General features: G+C 51.8%; 2 protein-coding genes and 1 long non-coding RNA gene across 8 annotated transcripts in view; 1 reads left to right on the forward strand and 2 right to left on the reverse strand.

Annotated features, from left to right (window-relative positions):
• Positions 1-22227, forward strand: part of LOC116580527 (cytochrome b-c1 complex subunit 2, mitochondrial) — a 130698-nt gene that overhangs the window by 24630 nt on the left and 83841 nt on the right. For 3 of the 5 annotated variants that reach the window (XM_032326869.1, XM_032326871.1, XM_032326866.1), the window contains exon 2: positions 19630-19750. In XM_032326869.1, coding sequence (XP_032182760.1) covers positions 19743-19750 — 8 coding nt within the window. In that variant the 5' untranslated portion in view covers positions 19630-19742. Of the gene's footprint in view, positions 1-7526; positions 7539-12304; positions 12307-18881; positions 18901-19629; positions 19751-22227 lie in introns of those variants that run through there. The other 2 variants (XM_032326867.1, XM_032326868.1) reach the window with 2 other exon arrangements.
• LOC116580532 lies at positions 1523-8798 on the reverse strand. Of its 2 annotated transcripts, XR_004281689.1 has the most exons (7): positions 8375-8798; positions 7527-7640; positions 3768-5224; positions 3091-3209; positions 2675-2872; positions 2387-2540; positions 1523-1812 (listed from the first exon to the last, which is right to left on the reverse strand). It is a non-coding gene; the product is annotated as an uncharacterized LOC116580532 (long non-coding RNA). The 2 variants fall into 2 exon arrangements; XR_004281688.1 differs by having other exon boundaries at positions 1523-2540.
• Positions 9025-14284, reverse strand: LOC116581438 (thyroid receptor-interacting protein 11-like). The gene is made up of 3 exons (XM_032328619.1): positions 14223-14284; positions 14032-14096; positions 9025-13382 (listed from the first exon to the last, which is right to left on the reverse strand). Exons 1-3 carry the CDS (start codon positions 14282-14284, stop codon positions 9025-9027), a joined length of 4485 nt encoding a protein of 1494 aa, XP_032184510.1.

The following is a 22227-nucleotide window of genomic DNA, read 5'->3' on the forward strand; positions in this document are numbered from 1 at the left end:
CTCTCTCTGCCTGCCTCTCTGCCTACTTGTGATCTCTCACTGTCCAATGAACAAAATCTTAAAAAAAAAAAAAAAAAAAAAAAGACAAAAAACCCCAGAGTCCTTCATGCTTTGCTGGTTAGCACTGGGTTGGGAACCACTATTTAGTCTGCCATTCCAAACCCAAACTTCCCCGACAATGTGTGGGCTGCAGACGCAGGAAGGCGTCGGAAACTGAGACAGAGGAGAGCAGAGAAATGATAAAAAACTATCCCAGAGAAAAGCGGCTGCAGCACGAGGCCGGCTCCCAGGGTGGGTGGCGGCGGCGGCAAAGGCCAGCGAGTCTGGGGCCCCGCCTGAGGCCCAGGCAGGGAAGGTGCGGCCACAGAGGGGGCGGCAGCTCGCGAAGTGCTGGCCACGGGGCCTTGCAGGCCTCCAGCAGCTTCCTGGGCCTCAGCCCCGGGCGCTGCCAGCGACTCCGAGCCTGGCGAAGCCGGAGCTGCAGGTGGACTGCATGGGGTGTGGGCACATGTCGAGCGGCAAGCGCTACAGCGTCTTCCCCTGCGAGGGCCACGAGAGCTGCTTCCAGCGGAGGCATCCACAGCAACCGCAGCGACACCGGCTACACCGGCGGCTCCGACCGTCGCTGCCAGGTCGGCCAGCACCACCTGTGCCAATACCGCCGCCTGAAAATGGGCTTCCGCGTGGGCATAAGGAGGCGGCGCAGCGTGGGTCGGCAAGGGACACGGATGCTTCGTCCTCCCACGGAGCTCCCAAGCGGCGGACCTTGGCTTCTCTCCTCAGACTCCTGTGTTTTTAAAGACGGTGAAACGTTTGTCTCCTCGGTTTTCTTAAACGATCCCGAAACCAAGGAGAGTGTCGGGCTCCAGCCTCGGCCTCCCCAGAACTGCTGGCCGGAGTAGAGGGCCAGGGAACAAGGGGCCCATTCCTGGGACAGGCTGGCGCTCAGCACCCCAAGCATGAACTTTTGGGGCCGGTGGGGTTGGCTTCCCCTCGGGGGACGGCCTGACGTCTGGACTAGAGCGGCCAGCAGAGTAACGCGCCAGGCAGGTTGTCAGGATACGGAATCCACGTTGGACACTGTATGATGAATGAGTCAAGGCCAATAATAAAGATGTTTCCTACCTGAAAACAAAAACAAAACAGAACAAAACACCTATCCCATAGAGAGTCCAGAAAAGCCAAGCTCTAGCCATACTACTTCTCTGTCCGTATTCTGTATCTCAGTGACTCTAGAGTCAATTGACTTGAAGCAAGTTCACACAAACGGTTACCCACAAATACTAACTAAATCAATTTATCAGGACATTTTAAGCACAGCTAATTGGGACACGGTACTGAAAAGCATTTTATTTCCCTCTCGTCATTTCAGTGGCGCTGCAGACTCTCTCTGGACAAATAACTGTCCATTTGAGAAAAATTCTTTCTCATTCAACAGTGTGACACATGTGGTCAAGAGCATCTGAAAGCTGGAGAAGAAATGAAGTTGCGTGGAGTCCACGTATGTTCACAGAACGTCACCACAGACTGCCACCACGTCTTCAAAACTTATCTGTGTATTTCTTTACTTCTTGAACTAACCACCACTGACACCGCCTGCATGTCAGACGTGGCGCTAAGTGTTTTGTTAATGTTAAATTTCACTTCATCTTTACAGTCATCTATGACGTGGGATTATCATCATCCCCATTCGTCCCATCAGGGAAGGGAGACGTACAATGCTTTAGCAACACGGCTCATAAGAGGCAGAGGTAGGATCTGCTTGGGGTCTGGACCCCATGTTTTAAATCACTATGATTCGTTTCCAAGACCCTACAAAAACAACAAGTCGTCACCCCAAACGTTGGTTTTCCCCACCCCACGGTCCCCACGTGGCCCCAGCTTCAAGGACATTCTCTCAATTCCTTCAACACTGCACATCCTTCCCGGCCCTAACGGAACACCTTCCCACATCCGCCTTGATTTCTTAGCCTCCTGGTCTCAGCTTAAACATTACTCAGCAAATTACAAACTCTAACGCACCCTGTACTTCTCAGCACTCAATGCAAAACAGTAATGACGAATTTCACGGGTCGTTATTTCCTTCCTGTCTTGGCCAGCCAGGGGGTGAGTCCCTCACGCATCCTGTCAGTCCTGTTCATCATGGGTTCCGATCACTGATACCCACAACCCACCCAAAAGGAAGGCCATTCCCCCTACACACACACACACACACGCACACACACACACACACACACACAGACACACACACACACACACACACACCCCCACTGACCCCTGACTGGCCTGATCTCAGGTGCACGGTGGGGATCCTGACAACCCCTCGTGGAACGTAACCTACTCGAGAAGGAGAACGGAGCTCCTCCCCCATCAACACTCCACTTACGGGCTTCAAGTCGGTCTCTTCTAGCAGGACTTGAGCCCCAGCAAGGCTGAAACCTCATCTGCCCGGTTCGGCCGCATTTCCACTCGCGCTGTCTCCAGGCCCCCCACATAGTTAGCAGCTCCATCAACGAGGCCCCGTTCTGGGCTCTTCTCAGCTGCGAAAGGAGGGGCACACAAGCTGACGGCTACCTTTTGGCAAACCGGTGTACTCCTGAGACACAGGCCCGCCTCCCAGCGAGGCCCCAGCCCCCCGGAGACACGGGGCCCTGACATCATGCCCTACAGGTACCTCCGTGCAGAGGAGCATCTTCCCAAGGGCTGCTCACTTCTTCGTCCTCCGCGCCGACCTCGAGGACGAAGTACAGGAGCTGGAAAGGGGTGTCCTCAGACCAGTGGCCATGGGTCTGGAGGTTGTGAGGTGCTGCGCCCACCGGGACAAGGTTGTGGGGTCTCGAGACGCCAGACAAGCAGCAAGCCTCACAGAAGCCTGGAAGACGGGAGGTGCTTTTGCTCAGACTCAGCTCAAGTGTCTCAGTGCCCCGCCCGGTCAGCTGTCCTAACCACCTTCCCGCTCCTGGGTGCCGGGCCCACACGCTGAATGGACAGTTTCCCTGCTCCCTCGGCCTTCGGAAGGCATCGCCGCCGGATAGGTCTTTGGGCCCCGCCCACACAACCCTGGGCACACAGTCTCTCTCCCATTCCCACCTGGCAGGACCTCGGTCACACCACCATCCTCCTCCTCTGCTGCTGCTGTGTTCTGAGGGTGGCCTCTCTGAGCTCCTCACAAGCTCTAGATGGCTGTGGTCGGCACCAAACCGAGCTGTCTGGAATGGAATTGCTTCAGCACCCTTTTCAAAACTCAGATGGGCATATTTGTGGGGACTGTTTCTGGAGTCTTTGTTCTGTGGCACTGTCCTTCTGCCAATACCAACACGGGCTTCCTTGTTACAACTACTACTAAGTTCTGAAACTCTAAAGACTGTGTTCCCAAATTACTCTTCTTTTCAAAAGCGGTTTTGAAACTACTCTGATTCCTTTGCCCTCCACATAGATTTTAGAATATTTTTGTCTATCTCTACGAAAACAAACGCAGCTGACAGGATTTTGATAGAAATGGCGTTAAGTCTCTCTATCAGTCTGGGGAGAATTGACATCGTGACGATGCCTAGTCTTCCAGGTCACGAACGTGGTGTATCTTTTCCATTTATTTCTATCTTTGACTTCCTGTCTCAGTGCTAAATAGCTTTCAGCACGGGATGCCTGGACAGGCACTGCTAGATTTATCCCGAAGCAGTTTCTTTGTACGAAGTAGTTTCTTTGCGAAGGTGTGTTGGACTGTGGAGCCTCCATATTCGTTGCTGGCATAGAGGAATACAGCTTACCTTTCTGTGTTTAGCCCGTGTACTGTTTCTCTGTGAAGTTCCGTTGTTAGTTCTAGAAGCATTTGTCGTACCCTCTTGGGGCAGGAGGCCTGCAGTGAAGATTCCGTGTCAGGGGCTGTGTTGACACGCGGAAGATCAAGGAGGGACCCGAATGGCCTCCTGCCCGTTCTCCTCTCCCTCTTCCCTCACAGGGGAGGTCTCTTCCCCAAACACCCTTCTCATCCTCGGGACTAGCCATAGTGCCTGTTGGTTTTGGGGGAGCAGCGTTCAGTTGCCTAGAAGCCCACTGAATTCTTGAGGCCAGCCACTCACCCCCTCCCATGGGAACCAGGACTTGCCACACCCTCTTGTTTCAAGAAGCAAGTCTTGCCTTCGAAGGCCCTGCTGCTGGTTCTCTCTGTTCTCAAGCGCGACGTCTGTGTCGTCCTGCACCGGTGTGTGGTATCCTCCTCCCCTGAAGCGCGAGGGTATGGGACGAGTAAACTGTTGGTCAGTCACACGTGTCGGGTGTCAGGGCATCCCACAAGTCTGGAGCAGGAATCTCTCTCTCATCGGGGACCTGAGGAGATGGTGATTAAAACAAGCGGCAGCATCACAGGCACGGTGTCCGTATGTTAACTGAGGACGCGGGGGTCAGCTTGACCTGCTCCTTCGCTAACTAACTGGCTTCAGAGGTGACAGCCACGATCTGGGAGGGAACTGGCCATCGCCGGCCAGCTTGTGTGTTGGCCCGTGTTCTGTTATCTCACATGGAGGTCGCCATCCGTTTCCAAACTAAGGTCCCCTCCTTGCCAACAAGGTGAGAATGAAGGAGAATGGACTGTATCTTGGGGGGAGGTGTCACCCATGTGACCTGCATGTGGCCTGTATTGGTCTCCAGGGCTCCCCCCTGAGGCTGGCAACCGCAGGACATGCTGACTGGTGTGCTTCAGTTCCAGGGACTGGGTGTTGGGCCAGTGCTGGATGCGGACGTCCGGATCCTATGGGGGAAAGCACACCCCAAGCACAGCCCTGGGGGTGACCCTCTGTGTTGTGGGTGCAACGGAGGGAGGCCCCGACGCAGGGAAATGTAAGAAGGGCACACTGAGGGGATCCGGTCCCACCTTGACTTCCGCCAGGAGGCGTGAGACCATACAGCCCTCGCCGCGACAGAAGCCCCAAGGCTGATGATGCTGATTTGAGACTCTCTGGAAGAAAACACCGAGAACGAGGAGCAGGGCAAAAGACACTCCCCCACCCCACCCCCAGTATATCCAGGAAGACACAAACCCGAGCAAAGGAGGAGTGGGAGAGAGAAAACTGAATACAGGAGGTAGGGGGACCCCCCGGGGCCCCCACGAACTAATTCATCATAGGTTCAGAATTTGACCCAGTTGTAGATCCAACATTTACAAGGGCACCCGGGTGGCTCACATGGTTAATCACCTGACATCAGTTCAGGTCTTGATCCCGGGATCCTGGAATAGAGCCCCATGTCAAGCTCCCTGCTGGGCAAGGAGTCAGTCTGCTTCTCCCTCTGCCTCTCCCTGCTGCTCCCCCTGGGTCCTGCTCTGTCCCACTTGCTTGCTCGCTCTCTCGCTCTCTTAAATGAATACATCAAATCTCTAACCAATAAAAAGTAAAAAGGAAATCATAAATTCACTAAAATAATTTAATTGGCAAAATTCCAAGGAGGCCGATTGCCTTCTGTGCCTCTACAACGTAGGTTCTGAATGAAGTGTAATGTTGCCAAGATGCACCGGTTGGCTAACCTTCACGGACTTAATGCACGTTCCGTTTATAGCGAGTATAATAACCATAGATTCTGCCTTCTGTATGTACTGCTTTGACATCTCGGGCCTTGCTGACTTTGGAGGGACTGTCCCTGGCAGGCTTACTTAATTCCTAGAGATGGTCAGCAGCTTGCCTCCAGGCAGAGCTTTCACATGTAAAGCAACCAATTTGGAGCCTTTACCCCCAACCACCTCTTGTAAGAAACTCTCACTCTGGGCCACTGTCCCCTGCCCTGATCACCCCAGGGGCAGGGACAGACTACTCCAGACAGACACCACTGTGTCCCGGAACCCACTGACATGACACCGACTAGGCAGTCTTAAATGTGCTTAGCCGGATTCACCTGCCCCTTGCCATGGAAACCACAGCAAAGGGTCTTGCCCGTGTCGTCTGTCCCTTCACTCCCTCTTTCTCCTGACCGCCCCTGGTGCTTCCCTGGGTGGCCCTCCGTGGCTCTCAGGACCTCCTTTCTCGGGATCAGGGAGTCGATGAACGCTTCTTGCGTTGTGAGAGTTCCTTGTATATCTGCTTGTCTTACCATCCCTGATAAAATAAACCCCTGTACCCTGAAAACACCGGAGACACCTGGGGGGCTCAGTGGGTTGAGCTTTTGGCTCAGGTCAGGATCTCAGGGTCATGGGATAGGGTCCCATGTCGGGCTGTGTGCTCAGGGTGGAGTCCGCTTGGGATTTTCTCCGCCTCTGCCTTTCTGTCCCTGCCACCGCCCCGTGCCCCGGCTCCTTTGCTAGCTTTTGCTCTTGCTTTCTCTTTGAGGTTAAGTCGTTGAAAAAGCCATGAGGGAGCCCCACAGATTTAAAGATGGTGAATATTTTGCTCTGATACATTTGGCCAGTATGTTCTGTTCAGTGCCTCTCGGTCGCATGTGCCTTGACCTTGAAGGAGACAGGATTTACCTTGTTACGCGCGGGGCACCCAAACCGCTCTGCTCTCACAGGCAAACTTTGTGGGCAGGATCTTAGCGCATTCGTCTTTCTCCGGGAATACAGATGGGACATCACATCCAGGAGATCCTACTGTGAGGATATTTGTTTGACACACTTGTTAAGGACCTACAGGGGAGGCTCTGTCAGTCAAGGGTCTGCCTTGGGCCCAGATCCTGATCTCAGGGTCCCGGCAACAAGGCTTGCATCAGGCTCCCTGGTCAGCAGGAAGCCTGCTTCTCCCTCTCCCTCTGCCCCTACCAGCCCTTTGTCCTCTCTCTCTGTGTGTCTTTCTCTCTCTCGTGTTCTGTCAAGTCCCTAAATAAAATCCTTACAAAGAAAAAAGGACATACAAGTCCAACATCTTTCGGTACTTTCTGGGTACTGGAGGCAACATATTCCTTGTTTATCAGTTTTACAGAAACCCATTTCAGCTGTTCCTTGTTAACGAGCCCACGCTGAGGGGGGAGGGTCTCCCCTCAACAGAAGGCTGTCGGATCTGTGCAAGCAAAATTTACCTGTTGGGGGTGACTGGGTGGCTCAGTTGGTGAAGCGTCTGCCTTTGTCTCAGGTTTTGATCTCGGGATCCTGAGATGGAGCCTGGCAGGGGGTTCCCTGCTCGGCGGGGAAGCCTGCTTCTCCCTCTCCCTTTGACCCCCTTTTCCAGCCAGAGCGCTCTCTCAACTACAAAAACAAAAAGCTTGAGAAAAAAACCAGCTGTTGGTGCCCAGGTCAAAAGGCTGTAGCAGCCTCCTCTCCTGCTTCCTGGAGTCCCTGGACTCTCTGTCCATGCTATCTGTCAATCGTCCGTGGGCTCCCACTGCAAGAAACGGCCCTCCTCGGCCCTGGTGAGAGACCATGAGAGCAGCAGTTGCTGGCCATGCACTGGGCTCTCCTGGAAACAGCATCTCTCACAGACTCTGAGCCTCCCTCTCCAGCTGTCCATTCTTCTCTGGGTCATGGGACACCCCCCCCCCCCCACCAGCTGAATATAGTTCCCAAGGCCTTCCTGCTCCAGGCTGAAGCCCAAGTCTGCATATCCTACCTGCAGGTGGAGGTGGGGGCTTCTGTCCACAGTGCATTGCCAGATTCCATGGTGCCGGAGGACGTCCGCTCTTCCTTCTACCCCTTGGCCACCCAGCGATTCCCTTGGGATCGACTGCGTGAACATCAATGGAAGTTACTACATTTTGGATTTGGTGACCACGTCTCCCTCCTGGCCACATGACAGCTTCACATCCTAGAGAAGCACCTGTCCTACGCCTTAAGAGTCTCAGCAGGAAATGGATGTCCATATATCAGTGTCCGTTCTGATGGAAAGCCTGAGATGAAGGTTCAATAGGAAGTGTTGTCTTGGCATCCGGTAACTTTGGAGGGCCTCGGATGGCCTCACCCCAAGTTCCCTTCCCACTCTGCTCCCCCAGATCGGATCCCCTGGCCAACAAGCCCTCCTTAGCACGGGGACCAGGCACAGTTTCTTCCCAAGTAAGCTCCAGTTCCCTGACAGCCTGCGCCATGATCCAGCAAATGAAGATTTGAAGGGGCTTCTGAAGAAATGAACAAGGGAGTCGACCGTGGACCTTCCAGTTAAAAACCGCTTAAAGGATGATCAAGAGGAGCTACTTCTAGAACTTAGGGCAGAACCATAAGCCGCTGTGTTTTCAATTTAAGAATAAGATGGAATTCATTCCCATTTCAAAAATGGTCTCTAAGGCAGAGTGATTTGGGGGGGGGGGGGAGCAAGTCAGAGAATAAGTAGTATACTCCTAAGCAGGCCAACCTACATAAGGCCCGAGAGAAATCAGGTTAGCCATAGCGCGCTTTTGCAGACAACAGAAAAGGAAATGATTTTTAAAAATTAGAAAATAAAAAATTAAGAGAAATGAGACTTACCTGGGAAAAGCAAACGTTTTTTTTTTTTAAAACCTCCTATTCATCGTGTACTTTCGTGCTAGTCACCTCGTTTCCCATACGAGGATTGTGTGGTCGTGTATCTGATACGTTTGGAACACTGAAACAAGTTGATGTGTTCTCTACATAAGGTATCCATAGACGCTTGGCCCTTGTGTAAACCTTCCAGCATTACAGACCACAGCTTCCAAGGCCATCAGTGTCGACTGTCCTACGAACGTCACCACTGCTGTGGCATCTGGGTGGCTCAGTCTGTTAACTGTCTTTGGCTCATGTCATGATCCCGGGGTCCTAGGATCAGGTCACACAGGTCAGGATCCCTGCTCCGTGGAGAGCCTGCTTCTCTCTCTCCCTCTGGTGCTCCCCCTGTATGTGTGCCCTCAGTTTCCGTCGAAAAGATAAATAAGATCTTCAAACATAAAAAAGAAGTCACCAGTGTTTTCACTTTGGCGAATACTTCTGCGGTCATTGAGAGACCCCTTTTTTGTTAAGTCATAGAAGAAAGATGTTTCTTCAGCTGAAAGCAAAACCGTGAACATTTGGCATTTTGAAAAAGAACATTAGGAGATAAGGTAGACACACAGAGTGACTTGGGATCTTCAAAGCGTGGTGTCACTCTGGCTCACAGTCGTCTATTTCTTTGAGAGGTCTTTGGCCGCCTTTCCAACCTTCTGGGCAGGTGATAGTATATGCGGCGTGTACACGGGTAAAGCATCAGTGACAGCATTTAGAAGAAGGTGCTCCGATCCATCCATTTGCGGTCCGGGTGGATTAATAAGAGACACAGCTGTGGTGCGGGGCTTGACCTCCTTTTTTCCGGGTGTGGATGCCAGGGTAGCGTTCCGTCGTGATGGGCCTTGTTTCTTAGGCGGCTTTCCCCTTCCTCCTGAATCTGGGGGCTTCACGACACGAGCAGAGGGTTTGGGCGGTGGAAAAGCTGAATGAGATTCGGCTTCTAGAAACTGGACAAAAAGGTCTGAAAAGGAACGATTGGCCACAGCTTGGTGATTTGGTTTCGCAGGGGTGTTGGGGGCGCTTCTGGATCCAGGCCCCCCAGTCCCCCCGCTGGGCACACCCGCGGGCTCCCGGCTGCGCAGCTGCCGCAGCTGATCTTCTCGGATCCCCAGCGTGCTTGCCATCAAGCTCAGCGCTTCCTGCCGTTCCGCATCAGCTGCCTGGAAAGCTCCCACGAAGAGTCTCCTTAGGAGGGTTTTGTCCGCCATTCCTTCGGACTGACTGACTAAGGTCATCAGTTTCCTCTGTGTGTCCTCCAGGATTTCCTGCTGGACCTCATTCTGTTTCTTGAACTCCTGGAGTTGGTCCTCCTTCTCCTCCAAGTCGGCACTGGTTTGATGCAAACGTCCCTGTAAGGACTTCAGGTTTCCTTCTAGGGCGTCTGCCTTTTCCATCCATTCGGCCAGTTCCAGCTTCAGGCTCGCTAGGGTCTGATCACAGTGCCTTCCCTCTTCCTGGGAGGCGGCAAGCCGGAGCACAGCTTCCTCCTTCTGCTGGGTGACCACGTGCAGCTGCTCCCGCAGCGACTCTACCTGCAGCCTGGCTCCGTGGCTGGCCTTTTGCATGGCAGCGGAAGACCAAACGAGTTTTCCCTGCAAGACCGTCACTTCCTCTCTCAGCTGAGCCACTCGGTCCTCCGAGGCCAAAGCTTCCCGGCGACGAGAATCTTGGGCTTCTGCAGCGAGCTGCCGCCCTCTCTCCAGCTCCTGGGTGAGGCGCAACTCTCTCTCTCGCAGCTGGTGAACCTCCTTCTGGAGGGCGCAGGTTTCCGTTTCTTTCTGTGTCAGTGCCAACACGACGTCATCTCTCTCCCGCTGACAGGCAGCTGCCTTTTCCTGCGTGGACCGAACGGCGGCGACGAGCCGGTTCAGTTCCCCGGTCTCGCCCTCCTCTTTCTCTCGCAGCAGTTGCTCCAAGGCCAGGGCCTTCTCTCTCATCGCAGCATGCTGGGACGCCTCCTCTCTCCGCGTCACTGACAGCAGCCGATTGGTCTCTTGCAACGCCCGAGTCTCCATTTCCTGTTCTCTAGATCGTTCCACGATCTTGGCGTTTTCCTCTTTCAGCCGACACACGTCCATTTCGAAATCTGCCATCCTCTCCTTCAGATTGGTGACTGCCTGCCTCAGCAGCTCGTTCTCACTCAGCTGGCCACAGAGCTTCTCCTGTAAGGCAAGCAGCTCCTCACTTTTCGCTTGGGTTCGGAGCTCCTGAGCCCGAAGGGAGTTTTGCAGAACGGCCGGTTTCTCCTTCGGCTGTTCCGTGTGGGAATCGGCATCGCCGTGTTCCCGTGCTTTGCCTTCTCCTTCCCCCGTGGCAGCCCCGGAAGCAGTCCATCTCTGCTGATCTTCCTGGAGGGTTCGGATCCTTGTCTCTTTTCCTCGCCCTGATTTTCGGAGCTCTTCTACCTCCTCTCTGATCACCTGAGAGGCCTCACTCACGGGGTCAGATTTCACGGCCTTCCGGGAGTCGCTGGAGGTCTGGAGGAAAATCACATCAAGGTTCCCTAAAAGGAGGTCCTTGGCATTGCAGAGCTCCCCGATGCGGAGCTGAAGTTGGGCCAGTTCCTTCTCTAGCTCGTGGAAGTTTATGTCATGTCCCCGGTAAGTTTGGATCTGGTCCAGAGAGGCTGTCTGCGGTTTCAGAACGTTCTCGCTGTTGGGGCACGCCCACGCCTGCAGTTGTCGCAGATGTGTCTGAAGCTGGGGGGCCTCACGCTTCAGATTTTGGACGGTGGTCAGCACCTGCTCTTTCCACTCCTCCATGATCTTCCCTCGCTGTGTTAACGTGTCCCGTTCCTGGAGGAGCTGCTGGAACTGATCGATTCGACCTCCTCGAACCCCATGACCAGGGCTGGGTGTTTGCAGGATCCTCAGTAAGGTCTGGCATATCTGACTCAACGCAGCCACTTCCAGGTCTTTTTCTCGAATCACGTGTGACAAGTCCCGAATCCTTTCTGTACACACCTCCTGGCCGCTGCTTTCCACTCTGGTGGGCAGTTTTTGATTTTCCTCTCGCGCCCTCTGGAGGTCGGCTTCCTTGGCAGCAAGTCGATGGGTCATTTCGTGGTCGTCCCTTTCCAGATGGCTCTTCTCCCTCCTCTTCTCGTTCAGGATGGCCAAGATCTGTTGGCTTTTCAAAGCACACTCTTGCAGCTGCTGCTGAAGTTGTTCCACGTGCCTGTTCCGGCTGTGAGAAGCCTCAGAGATTCTGCTGGAAAGACCCTGAATCTCCACATCCTTTTGCTGGATGATCCGAGTGAGTTTCCCGATCTCCTCTTTGGAGAGCCGATCCACTTGCGCGGTCAGTCGGACGTTCTCTTCAGTGAGAAGCTTCGTCTCCGGGTCCTGTTCTTTGATTCCTTGGACTAACCTTTGAATTTCAGCTTGCGATGGATCACGCTCTTCACTTGGGTTCTCTCTGGGGAGAGGCTGGCTTGCTCGCACCTCCTCATCCTCACAGGGTTCTCTCGGAATGGGCGGGCTTTTGTCGGGCAACTGGGCTCTCAGCTCTTCCAGCGTGACTTGCAGATTCCGAATCATCTCGTCTTTGGCTGCGAGGAGCTGAGCGCGTTCGGTGTTCATCTCCTCCTGCCGGTGCTGAAGACGGTGCACCTTCTCCTTCTGCTCCTGGAAGGACTGGAGCAGTGCTCTCTTCCCCTGCTGCTGGTTGTGAATGATCTTCTGTTGTTCTTGTATCTCCTCCTCGAGATCATCTTTTATCCTGTTGAGCTGAAAGACCTCACACTCGAGTTCTTCAATCTCCTCTAGGACTTTAGGGTCAACCAGAGGGACAGCGCGACTCTGTTGTGTGAGGCGCTCCGGGTCTTGGTCCACAGGAGGGTGTTGGTCGGTCGTGGATGGGAGACGCATGTCTTTGTCCTCCACGGATGCGGGTAAGACGTCGTGGCTTCTGAAGGTTTCGGTCGACTGGCCGAATTCCTCCTGAAGCTCTGGCCTTTCTCGGAGTTCCTTGATGTACTCCTCTTGCTCCCTAAGGCATTCTGTCAATTGGTTCTGCTCCTCCAAAGCAAAGGACAGCAGTTCCTTCGTTTCCTGGTGCTCGGCGTCCATCTGCTCGATCCTCTCTTGGAGGTGTAGTATCTCCAGGTCTTTCTCCTGACCGAGTTTAATGGAACGGCCATTGTCTGCGGGTGACCATTCTCTGAGGCTTTGTTCAGTCTTGTGTTCGAAAAGCTTCTTTTCGGCCCGACACAGTTTGGCCACTAACCGTCCTTTCTCTATCTTTAAAGCCCTCACGGCGATGTTGTTCTTTAGGGAATCCTCGTTGTTGCGCAGGACGGATTCCTCCAGCTGATGGGTTGCGTCTTGGAGCTGACGAACCAACTTCTCCTTTTCTGCTCGGAGGTCGGAAGCAAGGTTGTTCAGACTGTCGTTGAGCCGCTGCATTTGTGTAAGTTGCTGCTTCAGCCTTCTGAGATCCATTTCCCTCTCCTCCAGAAGGTCACGGTCCCCGTTCCCGGCAGCATCTTGGTTTTGCAGGTCTTCCACCTGTCGCTGGTAGTCCGTCAGTTGTTTGCGGTGCCGGTCAGTGAGGTCGGCTAGCTTCTGCCGGTGGGTGTTTTGCAGCACGGCCACTTCCAGCTGATGTTTGTCCATTTCCCGCATCTGCTTCTGCTGTAGGTCCCTGATGTGGCTCTTCAGTTTCCACACTGTTTCTGGGTCGATGGTATTTGGTCCCTGGGTGGAACACGGGCACAACATCTTCCAGTGAGTCACTTCAGCCTCCAGCGTTTCTGTCTCAGGGAGGCGTCTATTGATCTGTGTCTGGGATGAGATGACATCAGCCACATCCATGGCGTCCCCAGGGAAGGTCCCTTTCCCCAGCACATGTCTGTGAATATCAGAGATGTCCCTGGTCAGAGAGGTGTGGCTGCTGTCCACGGCCCCTAGGGTATGGCCTAGGCCACAGCCCAGACCACCAGCCCAGGAGAACATCTGGCGGTCATACAACTGCCCTGGTCCGCGGTGAGAAAGCGTCCAGTCCAGCCGGACTACCCCGCCAAGTGTCACAGAACCCCTGCGTGCGCCAGGCTAAGAATCAAAAGCCAACCGCCGCTGTTTCCAAGCAGCACCTCGCGCGCGCTCCCGCGCCCCCCACCTCGCGCGCGCTCCCGCGCTCCCGCAAGCCACGGCCGGCCGGCGGTCAGGTAGTTCCGAACAGCCAAGACCCTGGGGCCCCTGGTCTGGGTCCCAGCCCCTCATCGCTGCAGCTCCCCACACCAGGCTTGGGCCCTTGCCCTCCTTCCCCTGCTTGGCTGGCTGTCCTGGGGCGGCCCCTCGTGCATGCTCCTGCCTGACTGCACCCAGGTGCCTGCCGCCAGAAAATGCACCTGGCCCTGGACGTCCCCCTAAGTGGGGTCGCAGTACACAAAGTGCGGCGGCATGAGCTTTCCACGCAATAGCATCTCTTTCATTGAGGTGAAAAGTGCAGTCAGACGCATCCGTCCAGCTAGGAGAGAGGATCCTTGGTGCATTTCAGGGATGTCTACACCAGCGCAGACGACTGGCCTCACGGAGACTTTGGGTATTTCCAGCCTCCAGAGACTCCAGAGTGTCCCGCCCCTCCTTGCCCCGTCAGCCCTGCAGGAACAGCTCCGCCCGCACCTTGGTTTGGCGGTTCACGGGCCGCCGCCTGCGCCGTGCCTCTGTCGCCTCCCGAGGCTGTGCGCCTAGACCAGGCATGGGGTTGCGCCGGACGGTGGAGGTGCCCGGTGGGCGGGTCCTCCGCTCTGCACAGAGTGGCCCAGGTGTGGGGCGGCAGAGGCCTGAGTCAGCCCGGCCTGGCGCTAGTGCACCGGTTTAGGAATCGCTTCTGCAGCTGCCCCGCCGGAGCCCCGCTGCCCCCTGCCGTCGCCATGGTGAAGCCGCAGCTGGCCAACCAGAGCCCGGCCGGGGAACGCGCCCATTCCCGCCGCTGCGATTGCGCCGGCTGGGGCCTGGGCTCGGAACAGGAGGGCTGGGCTGGCTGCTCTCTTGGTGGCGTGCTCCCGTCCCCTGCCGCCAGCACACAGCAGGCACAGGGGGTCCTGGCCCGGGACTGGGCCACGGCACACACTGGAGCCCGGGTCCGGACCGGTGCCGGAGTCCCAGAGCAGCCCTTTGGTGAGTCGGCCCTCGGAGACCCCCCCACCCCCACCCTGCGCGAGTCCCTGCCGCCCTTGGGGCCCTGGCCCCGCCCCTCATCGCCCTGGGGCACTGCCCCTGAGCCTTCCTTCCCCTGCCTTCCCCTGTATAGGGAACTTACATAGAATAGAAATCTTGTATCTATTTATGCTGGTCTCATATAGATTGGTGCATGCATACATATTAGCCTTTCTGACCATTGTGCAATGGTATCTCTTTGTGGTTTGGCTTTGTGTTTCCCTGATGCCCAGTGATCCGGAGCATTTTTTCATGTGTCTGTTGGCCATTTGAATGTCGTCTTTGCAGAAACGTCTGTCCATGTCTTCTGCCTATTTCTTGATCAGATGATTCTTTGGGTGTTGAGTTTGGGAAGCTCTCTCTAGATTTTGGATACTGTCCCTTTATCTGACACGTCTTTTGCAAGTACCTTCTTCCATCCTGCCAGTTGTCTCTTGGTTTTGTCCACTGTTCCCTATGCTGTGCAAAATCTTTTTATCTTGATGAAGTCCCGGTAGTTCATTTTTTGGCCTTTAGTTCCCTTGGCTTTGGAGACGTGTCTGACAAGACGTTGCTGCAGCTGAGGTCACGGAACTTGCTGCCTGTGTTCTCTACAATTTTGATGGGTTCCTGTCTCATGTGTAGGTCTTTCGTCCACTTTGAGTCTATTTTTGTGTATGGTGTAAGGAAATAGTGTAGTTTCGTTCTTCTGCGTGCAGCTGTCCAATATTCCCAGTACCATTTGTTGAAGAGACTGTCTTTTTTCCATTGGATATTCTTTCCTGCTTGGTCAAAGGTTAGTTGACCATAGAGTTGAGGGTGTATTTCCAGATTCTCTATTCTGTTTCATTGATCCATTTGTCTGTTTTTGTGCCAGTACTCTCTGAATGATTACAGCTTTGCAATAGAGCTTAAGATTGGGATTGGAATGCCACCAGCTTTGGTGTTCTTTTTCAACACTCCTTTGGCTGTCTGGGGTCTTTTCTGGTTCCAGACAAGTTTGGGGATTATTTGTTCTATCTCTGTGAAGAAAAAGTTGATGGTATTTTGATATAGGGATTGCGTTGACTATGTAGACTGCTCTAGGTAGCATAGACATTATTTTAACAATATTTGTTCTTCCAGTCCATGAGCGTGGAACATTTTTGCATTTCTTCGTGTCTTCCTCAGTTTCTTTCATACAAGTGTTCTGCCGTTTTTGGAGTACAGATCCTTTACCTCTTTGGTTAGGTTTATTCCTAGGTATCTTATGGTTTTGGGTGCAATTGCAAATGGGATCGACTCCTTAGTTTCTCTTTTTTCTGTCTCCTTGTTAGTGTCTGGAAATGCAACTGATTTCTGTGCATTGATTTTATATCCTGCTACTTTGCTGAATTCCTGTATGAGTTCTAGCAGTTCTGGGGTAGAGTCTTTTGGGTTTTCCACATAGAGTATCATGTCCTCTTTGCCCTTTCTTTCTTTCTTTCTTACTTACTTTTTTAAAGATTTTATTTGTTTATTTGATAGAGAAATCACAAGTAGGCAGAGCATCAGACGGAGGGAGAGGGAGAAGCAGGTTCCCTGCTGAGCAGAGAGCATCATCAGGACTCGATCCCAGGACCCTGAGTTGAAGGCAGACACTTAGCCAACTGAGCCTTGCCGGCACCCCTGCCTTTTGTTCTTTCTGTTGTCTGTTGTCTGATTGCTGAGGCTAGGACTTGTAGTGCTATGTTGAACAGCAGTGGTGATACTGAACATCCCTGTTGTGTTCCTGACCTTAGGGGAAAAGGGAAAGGCTCTCTTTTTCCCCATTGAGAATGGTATTCACTGTGGGCTTTTCATAGATGGCTTTTATGATATATAGGTACATTCCCATCTGGGAATGTACATATGGGAACGTACCTGTCCCTACACTGTGAAATTTTGATCAAGAAAGGATGCCGTAGTTTGTCATATGCTTTTTCTGCCTCTGTTGAGAGGATCATATGGTTCTTGTCCTTTCCTTCATCTATGTAGTCTATCCCTATTGATTGATTTGCAGACATCGAACCACCCTTGCATCCCAGGAATTAAATTCCACTGGTCGTGGTGAATAATCGTTTTCATGTACTGTTGGATCCTGTTAGCTAGTATTTTCGGGAGAATTTTTGCATCCATGTTCATCAGGGACATTGCTCTGTAATTCTCCTTTTTGGTGAGGTCTCTGTCTGGTTTGGGGATCAAGGTAATGCTGGCCTCATAGAAAGAGTTTGGAAGGTCTCCTTCCATTTCTGGTTTTTGAAACAGCTTCGGAAGATTGGGTATTAATTCTCGTGTAGCTCTTTGGTAGAATTCCCCTGGGAAGACATCTGGCCCTGGACTTTGGTTTGTTGGGAGATTTCCGATTACTGCTTCAGTTTCTTTGCTGGTTATGGGTCTTGTTTAGGTTTTCTATTTCTTCCTGGTTCAGTTTTGGTCGTGTATCTATCTCAGGGATGCATCTGTTTCTTCCGGATGGCCTAATTTGTTGGCCTGTAGATGCTCGTAATACGTCCTTACGGTTGTTTGTATTTCTTTGGTGTGGTTGTGACGTCTCCTCTTTCATTCATGATTTTGTTTATTGGGGGTCCTTGCTCTTTTTGTTTTGATCAGTCTGTCCAGGGGATTATCGATCTGCCTAATTCTTTCAAGGAGCGAGCTCCTAGTCATTGATCTGTTCTACTGTCCTTTTGGTTTTATTAGATTGATTTCTGCTCTACTCTTGAGTGCAGGCTTTATTGGCTGTTCTTTCTCCAGTTTCTTTAGGTGTCAGGTTTGGTTGTGTATCTGAGATCTATCTTGTTTCTTGAGAAAGGCTTGTATTACTAGATACTTCCCTCTCTTTGTTGCATCCCCAGAATTTTGCACAGTTACGCTTTCATTTTCATTGGTTTCCCTGAAGTTTAAAATTCTTCTTTAGCCTCCATGTATTTGAGTTCTTTCCAACTTTCCTCTTGTGATTGAGTTCCAGTTTCCAATCATGGTGGTCTGAAAATAGGCAGGGAATGATCCCAATCTTTTGGTACCAGTTGGGACCTGATCTGTGTCCCAGTAGGTGTTCTGTTCTGGAGAATGTTCCACGTGCACTCGAGAAGACTGTGTATTCTGTTGCCTTAGGGTGGAATGCTCTGACTGTATCTGTGAAGTCCATCCGGTGCAGTGTGTCATCCAGAGCCCTTGTTTCCTTGTTGATCTTCTGCCTAGACAGTCAGTCCTTGGCAGTGAGGGCGTGCTAAAGTCCCTGACGATTACTGTATTATCACCAGTGTGTTTCTTTAATTTTGTTATTAACCGGCTTATATAATTGGCTGATCCCATGTGAGGGGCATGACTATTTACGATTGTTAGATCTTCTTGTTGGATAGACCCTTTATGATATAGTGTCCTTTAGCATCCATTATTAGTCTTTGGTTTCATCTCTATAGGTCTGATACAGGGATAGCTATCCTAGCTTTCTTTGGAGGTCCGTTAGCATGGTAAATGGTTTTCCACCCCCTCACTTTGAATCTGGAGGTGTCTTTGAGTCTAAGATGAGTCTCTTGCAGACAGCGTATCGGCGGTCTTGCTTTTTTTTTTTTTTTTTTTTTTAAGATTTTATTTATTTATTTGACAGAGATCAAAAGTAGGCAGAGAGAGAGGAGGAGGCAGGCTCCCTGCTGAGCAGAGAGCCGGATGCGGATGCGGGGCTCAGTCCCAGGACCCTGGGATCATGACCTGAGCCGAAGGCAGAGGCTTTAACCCACTGAGCCACCCGGGTGGCCCTCAATGGTCTTGCTTTTTTATCCAGTCTGGTATCGGTGAGCTCTCAGAGGAAAGCAGTCAATCACTCCTATCTCCCTGGTCTCCAACCACACTCCATCCTCATCCAGCCTGTGACCGAGCATTTCTATCTCAGGCACATGATCCCTTTCAAGTCTGCAAACTGTGCCGACTCCTGCAGTGTGCACCTGTGCCACGCCTCCCAGGGGAGCAAGGGGGTTCTTGTGGTGGTTCTGCTACTTCCTGGGCCCCTAGTCCGGGAGCAGTCACCTGACCATGCCTTGGTTCACAGTTTCTAGCAACCCCAAGCTGAGAACCCCCTCCTGGGCTCTCTGATTGCAGCCGTCTTCCCTGCTCCGATGCCCAGGAGCTCTGCCACACTCAGGCACCCCCAGTCTTTCTGGGACGCTGGGATCCTGAGACTACACTCTCCTACCCAGGATTCTGCCCTGCTTCACCACCGGAGCTCCTTTCAGGCAGGGACATCCTGGTGAGCCAGGACAGACGTCTGAAAGTTCTGATTTTGTGCTCTGCTGCTCTGTCACTTTCTGGTGCCGGTTTATGGAGGCTCCCCCAACCCCCATGGTTTATCTTCCGGTATGTTGCCTCCGATTCACTTCTCTGCACCTCCTACCTTGCAGAAAGGGGTCCCTTTCCTATTTGTAGAGTTACAGCTATGCTTCGATCTCCGGTTGAGTTTGTGGGTGTTCAGAATGATGTGATAGCTCTCTAACTGAGTTCCTGGGACCAGCCAAAACCAGGGTCTCCTACTCCTCCACCATTTTGGACTCTCGGGGGTAGGGGAAGGGGAGAATTTGTAGCTATGTCTACACAACACCACGTGCCTTTCACACTGTTTCAGAAGCGAGACAAATCCTTGCTCATTGCTCACCTTCTTACAGTCTGAAACTTTGGGTCACGATGGTGTTCTACATCTATTACTACATTGACTGTTGATGTGCTTGTTCAGTGTGTCTTGTTTTCCTGGGGTGTGAAAAACAGAGTTTTACTGCCCCACCAGTACTGCCACATGGGTGCCATTGGAGAGTCCCATTTTTTTTAGTGTATACTGGACATCTATCTATCTTTCTTTCTTTCTTTCTTTCTTTCTTTCTTTCTTTCGTTCTTGGTGGGGAGAGCATGTGTGCAGGGGGAGGGGAGAATTTCCAGCAGACTCCCCACTGAATGGGGAGCCCGATGTGGGCTTGATCTCACTACCCCGAGATCATGACCTGAGCCGGGTGCTTACCCAACAGAGCCACCCAGTCATCCCTAGAGAGTCGGTTTGATGAATACATGTGGATGTGCCTTTTTTCTTCTCGTAAGATTGCCAACACTCCTGATCACCCAATGTGTGCTGGTTTATATGACTCCGGAGCAGCCGGCCAGCCTTCTCAAGTGGACAGCCAGCAGTTTTGACACCGCCACGTTCATAAACTATGAACAGGTAAGTGGGAGCGTGAGACATTTGCTTTCTGCCTCTATTTCCGTGGTGGCTCAACACTCTCTGAGCAACCTCAGTATGTTTTCCCGCTTCCTCTTTTCCTTCTGCCTCTGCCCACTCACATACCTCCTTTTTCATTGATTCTGGCAGTGCCCAGCATCCCTGATTTCTTGATTTCCAGCGAACTTACGGCCAGAATCTTTGAAACTTCTGTCTTGGCCTTAATAGAAGTTTTTTGAGTTCTCCTTTTATCATTGTATTTACTGTAGAGTCAGACCTTGGTGAAGGGAATTTTGGCTGTCCTATGGGTGGAGGGGTAGCCGACTCCGACTCCTTCAGAGGCAGGAGTGATGCACATGGATCAAGTTGGCCAGTGTAAGGCAGGCAGGAGTGGTGAGGACTACGGTGAACCCGAGTGTCCACGTCCCATCTGATGGGACGGTCCCCCGCTCGGTGCCAGTTGCTTATTACTGTGTGGGTGTGTGAGTTAGAGTTGAGAACTCTTTTTCAGGACCTTGGTCCGAGACCAGTCTTGGTTTTATTTGAGAATAAAATTTCCTGATTTCTGAGATCACTGAGTTTGCACCACTGGCTGCCTGTTTTTCTCTTCTGCCCTAGTGGAAAGGGTTATGCTTTCGAGGTTTAAAATTACTCAGCTTGGGTCTGAATCCCGGCTCTCGCTCTTATGCCTGGCTCAGTGGCCTCCAGCAGAATTGCATGGTGGTTGGGAGTCCATGCTCTGGAGGTAGACTGCTTAGCTGTGTGACCTGGACAAGTTGAATAATCTCTCTGTGCCTGTCTCCTTATCTGAAAAATGGGAATACTAACAGTCCTGACTTCATAGGATTGTAGTGAGGAGTGAGTGAGTTGATTTGTACAGGAGCGTTTATGGCACTGTCGGGCTGTCAGGCAGGCCTGCGCTGCTCTGGATCTCTTGGAGCCTCAGGTCTTTGTTGTTGTTGTCGTTGTTTTAAAGATTTTATTTATTTACTTACTTATTTGTCAGAGAGAGAGAGAGAAAGAGATCGAGAGCCCAAGCAGGCATTGTGGCAGGCAGAGGCAGAGAGAGAAACAGGCTCCCTGCTGAGCAAGGAGCCCGATATGGGACTCGATCCCAGGACCCTGGGATCGTGACCTGAGCTGAAGGCAGCAGCTTAACGGACTTGGTCACCCAGGCATCCCCCAGGTCCGTGTTTCTAAAGGGATAACTTCTCTGGATTATTAAGAGAACTCATGAGAATGATGTGTAGCAGTGGGCATATGAGAAGCGCTGAATACACGGTAGCTTTTTTTTTTTAAGATTTTCTTTATTTATTTGACAGATCACAAGTAGGCACAGAGGCAGGCAGAGAGAGAGAAGAGGAAGCATGCTCCCTGCTCAGCAGAGAGCCCGATGCGGGGCTCGATTCCAGGACCCTGAGATCCTGACCTGAGGCGAAGGCAGTGGCTTTAATCCACTGAACCACCCAGACGCCAACGCCCCCCCATCCCCCACGCATGGTAGCTACTTGTATTGCTTTTATTTTGCTTTTACTGATTTTACTTTTTTTTTTTTTTTTTTTTTTTAGTCTCATTTTATTTTTAAATTTTATTACAGACAAGAGCAGTCAAGGCCTTGCCCACTACAACATACCTAGGGACAGGTCTAAGGCTAGACCTGGTTGACTTTTTTGCCACCCTGTGCCATGTTCTTATATAGGCCGGGTTCTTACAGAGGTGTTTCTTGGTTGAGTTTTCTTCCTTCCCGCGGCTCATGACCTGAGCCAAAGGCAGAGGCTTTAATCCACTGAGCCACCCAGGCGCTCCTGGGAACATGCTCTTCACAGGGAAGAAAGTGCTCTGGAGGATGATCAGTTTTTATAGGATCATTTACTTTTTACATTTTGTAAAAGCTCAAAAGATTTATAAATTAGCATACAGGCAGGAATCACAAGTTTTATTATAAAGGAACGCAGGGAGTAGGGGCACTGGTCATTATTTTAAGGACAACGTGATTTTCCTGTAGGCATCTCATTCACAAAACAGATGTGTATGGTGTATGTGTGGGTCTCAGGCCAGAAATCAGGCTTTCGGTTTGAGCAGAGTTCATTATATATGGTCATGTTGATTTAGAAATCTAAAATGGTTCTCCTGTATCTCAGGCTTTTAGAGGGTTTTTCTCTCTTAAATGATGGTTTTCTTTTTCTTTTTCTTTTTTTAAGATTTATTTGTTTGTTTGTTTGTTTGATAGGTAGCGATCACAAGTAGGCAGAGAGGCAGGCAGAGAGAGAGAGAGGAGGAAGCAGGCTCCCTAGCAAGCAGAGAGCCCTGATACGGGGCTTGAGCCCAGGACCCTGGGATCATGACCTGAGCCGAAGGCAGAGGCTTAACCCGCTGAGCCACCCAGGCACCCTATAAATGATGGTTCTCAAAAAAAAAATTTTTTTTTATTTATTTTTTTTTTTTTTTAAAGCAGAGGAACCTTTTTCATCCCCTACAGT

This window comes from Mustela erminea, chromosome 20 (genome assembly GCF_009829155.1).
Source record: "Mustela erminea isolate mMusErm1 chromosome 20, mMusErm1.Pri, whole genome shotgun sequence".
NCBI classification, from domain to species: Eukaryota; Metazoa; Chordata; class Mammalia; order Carnivora; family Mustelidae; genus Mustela; species Mustela erminea.

What these genes read in the sequence shown, in the direction of transcription:
- LOC116581438 (XM_032328619.1), bottom strand. Translation starts at nt 14,284, where the DNA reads ATGGCGACGGCAGGGGGCAGCGGGGCTCCGGCGGGGCAGCTGCAGAAG. An exon ending in CAGAAGCGATTCCTAAACCG is followed by an intron (nt 14,097 to 14,222) that starts GTGCACTAGCGC and finishes TGCCTGGTCTAG; the next exon opens with GCGCACAGCCTCGGGAGGCG. An exon ending in CCGTGAACCGCCAAACCAAG is followed by an intron (nt 13,383 to 14,031) that starts GTGCGGGCGGAG and finishes ACCGCGGACCAG; the next exon opens with GGCAGTTGTATGACCGCCAG.